The sequence below is a fragment of the Rhipicephalus microplus genome, unplaced genomic scaffold, assembly GCF_043290135.1.
Source record: "Rhipicephalus microplus isolate Deutch F79 unplaced genomic scaffold, USDA_Rmic scaffold_38, whole genome shotgun sequence".
Classification (NCBI taxonomy): domain Eukaryota; kingdom Metazoa; phylum Arthropoda; class Arachnida; order Ixodida; family Ixodidae; genus Rhipicephalus; species Rhipicephalus microplus.
In genome coordinates this window covers 3,774,278-3,780,277 of record NW_027464611.1, presented here as the reverse complement: position 1 = coordinate 3,780,277, position 6,000 = coordinate 3,774,278, and the positions used below count along the sequence as shown (strand labels likewise).

At 40.5% G+C, this 6,000-nt stretch overlaps 1 protein-coding gene across 4 annotated transcripts in view; it reads right to left on the bottom strand.

Moving 5' to 3' along the window:
- Positions 1 to 762: 762 nt before the first annotated feature.
- Positions 763 to 6,000, bottom strand: part of LOC142786893 (atlastin-3-like) — a 238,491-nt gene continuing 233,253 nt past the window's right edge. For 3 of the 4 annotated variants that reach the window (XM_075884593.1, XM_075884590.1, XM_075884592.1), the window contains 2 exons: positions 2,445 to 2,594; positions 763 to 907 (listed from right to left, as the gene is read on the bottom strand). In XM_075884593.1, the coding sequence (XP_075740708.1) occupies positions 803 to 907; positions 2,445 to 2,594 (255 nt within the window). In that variant the 3' untranslated portion in view covers positions 763 to 802. Of the gene's footprint in view, positions 915 to 2,444; positions 2,595 to 6,000 lie in introns of all 4 variants that reach the window. The other variant, XM_075884591.1, reaches the window with a different exon arrangement.

The following is a 6,000-nucleotide window of genomic DNA, read 5'->3' as shown; positions in this document are numbered from 1 at the left end:
GCCTGTAAAACTAAAATTGAGATTATAACAATGATGCATGGCGGAATGGTTAACACTCTGTCTTTTACGACCTTTTACATTTGGTGTAAATTAGTGAGCATGAAAAAAGGAGAAAACGAACAGCCCCCGATACACACCAGTGATCTTGCACAAAATACCAAAACATTGCCTAACATCAAGGACTCATGCAAGGCAGTCTTTGTATGTATCTGTCCAATACAAAATGCTTTAATTTTACATAAAGAGTGGCAGTCACATACAAATAAAAGCAAAACGTGGTAAGGTAAACAAAATAACAAGTTGCACGGGCTGTAGCAAAGCGATTTTTACTAATTTACTGAGAGGGCAACTTACCAGTAACCCAGCAGCAATTGCACCACATAAATAATTATGTTCTAAATAGTAGGTTTGAGTCGGTGACATGATTTTATTTTTTATGCCTCACTGAACTTTTTTTATATTCTTGGCTCGGCTAAATCTCGGCCATCAGAAAAAATAAGTAAAGTTTCATAGCAACGTTTGGCTTGACTATATTTTGAAGAATGTGTTGTGCATGTTGATGAGGTGTTCTGGGTCACTGACATGTGAGCGAAGACAAAAAAAAAAAACGCGCGGCTCATTTTTTTCTAAAGCTTGTCTACTTACTGTTGTCTTTTGTGTTCAAAAAGCGCACTAATGCTTGGAGCACACAACAGTGGGCAAATCCAGAATTCTTTGGATCATGTCGATCTTCTTGACACATACTTAACTCAAGTACACATCTGCATTCTGTTTTTTTTATTTCACTGCCATACAAATGAACTCACTGTAGCTGGGAATGGCGTCCTCCAGCATAATAGCTATCACCGCGAAGATGTCCAGCTGAGTTTTTCTCTGTTCTGGTTGACGATGTTCTTGAACTGTTCTTCTGTTTCCTGCGAATGACCATGTACTTGAAACCATTCTGCAGTAGCCTAGTGTTTGCTGAATTACAAGAAGTGAGCAGTTTCTTTGCAAAACTGACATGTTGCAACACTTTTGAAATGCCGAATAGCGAGTGTGCAAGATTTTTAACGGCTGACGTAAAAGTGAATGGCAAACACTTTTTGAAAGTACAAATGCAGCATAGATAAAAGAAAGTGAGCATAAAAGCAAACATGGATATTAATGCGAACTGAGAGTTGTTTACGTATGAAACAAATTTCAATGTGTATGTGAACGTTTGCCTGTCTTTGTGCCTTCTTTTCTCCTTTACTGGCTCAGAAAAAAGCTTTAAAAACTAATACGCTCTCTCGTGCATATGGATAAGCAGGCCTTAAGGCGGAAACCATCTCCTTAGTTTTTTTATTGCGATAGGAACTATATGAACAATCTCGGCTGAATTTCCCCGCCGGCGTTGGCATCATGCACCTTATACGTATACGTATTTACATATATGAAAACACAAGAAAAAAAAATACAGAAAGAAGACTCTGGTGTACAGAATCAAACGTGGTGCCTCCGCGTCGTGAATGCGAGGCGTTAAGCACTGAGCTACCGAGAGCTACTTCCTTCACCGTTCAAACGGCGAGCTATTTATATCTACCACTCACCGATGTTGGCGGGCATCTTGAGGGGGGGGGGAGCTATCGTATTTTCAGCATTATCAGCAAGATGGCGCATTGAGCGCGTGCAGCTCGCATCTCTCACGCTTACTCTGGCGCACGGAGGGGAGGGTAGTAGACGATTATCTCACGCTCTTTTATCTCCCGGTGGGGAGCATCATACTTCTTGGCTGGTGTTGGGCTTGCACTGGAATGATTCTGTTGCAGTAGGGCACAGTCTCCGTTCATGAAAAAAGGCACGCTTTTCAAACACAGTGAAGTAACAACTCACAAGCTTATTCGCGTTCATCTTTACCTGTGAGTGCGTTTCGTGCGTGATTTGTGCGTGAGAAACGTGGAGCACCTTCTAATCTGCTTGCCATTCTGCACGTGACCTTCCAATTTGTTGCTATCGAGTTCATTGATTCGCCTTTGCAGCAAAGGTATGACGTTTTTTTTTCTAAGGCGGTGTATTGATACTGCCCCCACACCTCTGAAAGCGTTCTGCACCTAACGTGCTTTTTTATGAATAGTTCCAAACCACGTTAATCAAAAAACACCAAACAGTGTTCTTGTAGGTGTGATCAGCATACATGACTTAAGCGATCATTCATGTCATTAGGTCAGAATGTGTCATTTGCGCTACGTAATGGCACAATGACGGCATGACGACAGAATCTTGGCGTGACCATCTTTTGCCTTGTTTGACGCTATGGGGACACCACATGATGAGGTCTCCACGTGATGTTAATTTTTTGGCATCACTCTTGTAGACACGACGCCGCGATAATACGGTCGACGCCATCCTTCAGTTTCCACCCTGAATGACGCCTCACAATTATGCAGCGTGATATATTTGTATTGCCGTAGCAAGGGACTTACATGTTCAAGCTTGTTCACAAAGTGTCGCAGCACTCTTTTACCGGCCGCACTGCAGCCTCTTGCAAAAATATGGCGCGCGGATCGCTGCAGTTCGTTGTGGTGTGGTTCTAGCTGCTCCTCACTGAGGCCAGGAGTGGACTCGTTGCACACCTGCACACAAACCGACAGCATTCGTGCGCTATTCACAAAAAGCTTTCATGACTTTAAACTGACACACGTTAGTAATATGGATACATATACGAACAATCGCCGCTTTGTCTCGATGTTCTTAGCTTCGGTCTTAAAGCACCATACGATCGCATTTATCTCTCTGCACTAGCCTGTTCGAGAAGTTTTCCAACTGCTCAATGGTTTTGCCTAAAGGCTGGCGCTATGTAAGCACTGGCTAGGTAGTTAGTATTGTACTAAATTGTTATCGCGTTAAGCTGTATACCAAACAGCTTAGACAGAAGAGAACATGCAAGAGAGATAGATATCATTGTTTTATTCAGACATACTTTCAGCCGCATTCAGACTATAACGGGGGTGAAAAAAAACAAACATACATACACAAACATGAAGCACACACTATGGAAACAACAAAATATAATGGTCATGGCCCTTACAAAAATGTTTATTGACATTGATTTGGCGCACAATAGAATTGTGCATCGTTAAATACTACGTCGCTTAGGTTTCTCAAGAAGCGAGATACACCTGCACATAAGATTATAGAATTTGGCATCTTATTACACTCACTAATCGCCTGTGGGAAAAAGCTGAACTACAAACAATCGTTGTGTGGTCTTGGGAGGAAGATTGTACACGGTATGCCAATGTCTTGAGGTTTTCTCAGTTTTTATATTTATATTTCTTGATTTGTGAATTTTTACTTGTTCTTTATTCATTAAGAAGAGTAATTTAAGCTTTCCGTGCTCTGTCCTTTGTTTTGGTGGTTGAAGGTGTGCTTTTTTACAAAGCTGTGGTGGGTAGTTCTAATGCTGGTATTTACTAACTATAAAACGTGACGCCAGCATTTGTAATCTATCTAGCTTGCTGCAATTATGTTTCTATACGGATCCCATACCACCTTTGCGTACTTTACAGTTGACCGCACAAGTGTCTTGTAAGTTAAACATTTAACTTTTGGACTAGAGTGGCACAGATTTCTTCGAAGCCTTCACATCACTTTGTTGGCCTTAGCAATGACGGAGTCGGTGTGCAAGTTCAACTGTAGATTGAAGCTTATGAATTATCCCAAATATTTGTGCTTATGAACACTGCTAAGCTCAAGATCGTTTATGAAGTACGTCCTATTTAGAATGCGTTTTTGTTTGCTAGTAACACTCACGGCTACTGTTTTTGTGGCATTTAGATTCATCTGCCAAATTTCGCACCATTTTTGTATTTTCGGAGGTTTAGATTCAATTCTGATTGAAGTGAAGGAGTTTTTGCTGCTTTATACAATACACAGTCATGTGCGCAAAGCCTTATTGGAACCATACTATGCTTGGGTAATTCATTAATAAAACTCAAGGACAATAGTGGGCTAAGTACGCTATCATGGGGAACTTCAGGAGTTGCAGTAACAAGGGCAGATGTTTATGTTAAGCTGAACGTGCTGTTTATGATGGAAGAAATAGGATTAAAACCATTGCGTTAAGCCAGGGTTTTTATACGATTGCGTTTATTTTTACCAACAGTTTAGCGTTTGACACCTTGTCGAAGGCTTTCGCGAAATCCAAAAATATTATGTCAACCTGACCTTGCGAGTTGATTTCAGAGGAGAGATGGTGAACGAGTTCCACGAATTTTGTAATAATAGATAGCTTTTTTCAGAATTCATCTGGTTGTGGGTATGTTTTGTTGTGAACATCTAGATATTCTAAGAGACGTTTGTAGATAATGTGCTCGAGAATCTTCGAACATGTACTTGTGAGTGAGATGGGGCGAAAGTTTTTGCAGTCATTTGTATTATCGCCTTGTCGTATTTGTGTATCGGTATTATCTTGTCGACTTTCCAGGCAGTGGGAAAGCAACCACTAGCTAATGAAGACTAGAAAATAGTTGTCAAGTACGTATAATCCAAAACTGCGTACCTATATAGAAATTCACTTGGCATTCCGTCGACCCCTGCCCTTTTGTTTTTGTCAATGTTAAAGAACTGGTTCAACACACCTTGTTTGCTAATCATTATTTCTTTTATTACAGGTGTGTCAGGAGACACATAGAAAGATCGCACTCTTCTATCACTGGGAGTGCATACTGACGAAAAAATGCATTAAAACTTTTGGCACTTGCCAGGAGGTTTTTTTTTTGTCTGCATCGAAGAGGGCTTGCACGTTCGGATTTATGTGTCTTCAGAACTTTTGTGGTGCTTTGCACAAAAAGTTTTCTAGCTTACCGTTATAAAAATTATCCTTAGGATTTTCAACTTGTGAATGATTGTCTTGTGAATAATTCATCTCGTGAGTGATTGCCTTCTCCTCAGGCCAAGGTTGCTTTGAGTGAGCTTTCCGTTTACGTTTGTTGCCTTTCGGCGTGAATCACTTCACACGTTATCCAAGGATTTTGCTCAGCTACAACTTTTGTCGTGTTAGAACAAACATTTGAAAGCATTCATTACCACTCGCGAGAAATAATGCCATAGTGCATATGTACTTGCTTTTGAATTTTGCAAGACAAAAAACAAAGCTATCAAAAGAGTTTTCAAGCTTTTCTAAAACAGAAAAGTCATCAGCAGCCGCAAAACTTCGAACTGTATTTTTGTAATCACCATGCAACTTCGCGAATGTCATGTCTAGGCAAGACATAACCACCTTACGATGCGATATTCTCTCAATTACACTATAGGTTGCAACAATTTTTTTCCAGAATCGATGAAACAAAACCAAGGTCGAGAATAGCGAATGCATTCTTAAATACACCTGTGTATTTAGACAAAATTTCGCATATATTCCAACAAAAGTCAAGATGAAAAAGATGCCCACAATGTGCTACACCTGTTTCTGTGACTTCGTTTGCATGCCATTGTGTACCAGACAAGTTGAAATTACCAAGCAAAATTATTTTCTCATCCTGGTGCATATTAAAATCTATAAAATGTCTTAAGTCAACCAGAGCCTTGGCGAGAGACAGCGGTCTATACATAAGTCCAGTGTACAAGGCGCAATGATATATTCAAATGTTACCCATACAGCTTCAATATCACCAGGATCTGGTGAAATTTCGTATTCTATGTCTCTTTTATTCATAAGTGCTACCCCACCTCCTCTACCACTTCGATGTTTCCTTACTAATGCGTAACCTGGCGGTGTAACTTTCGCATCAAGTACATTACTGTGCAACCATATCTCGGTGGCTGCCATTATGTCAGGGTTATGTTCCAAGGTCAAAGTGTCAATTAAACGCCATTTAATCAACACACTTCAAGCATTGAAGTTTATGACCTCAGAGTCAGCTGGTTTGAGGCAGTCTGGTCATCGCAGGCTAGGTTTAGCAGATGCTTGGCACCTGACCCTTTTTTCAGAATTTTCATTCCAGCTGTACAGAACATTGTTGACAAGCACTTTGTCAT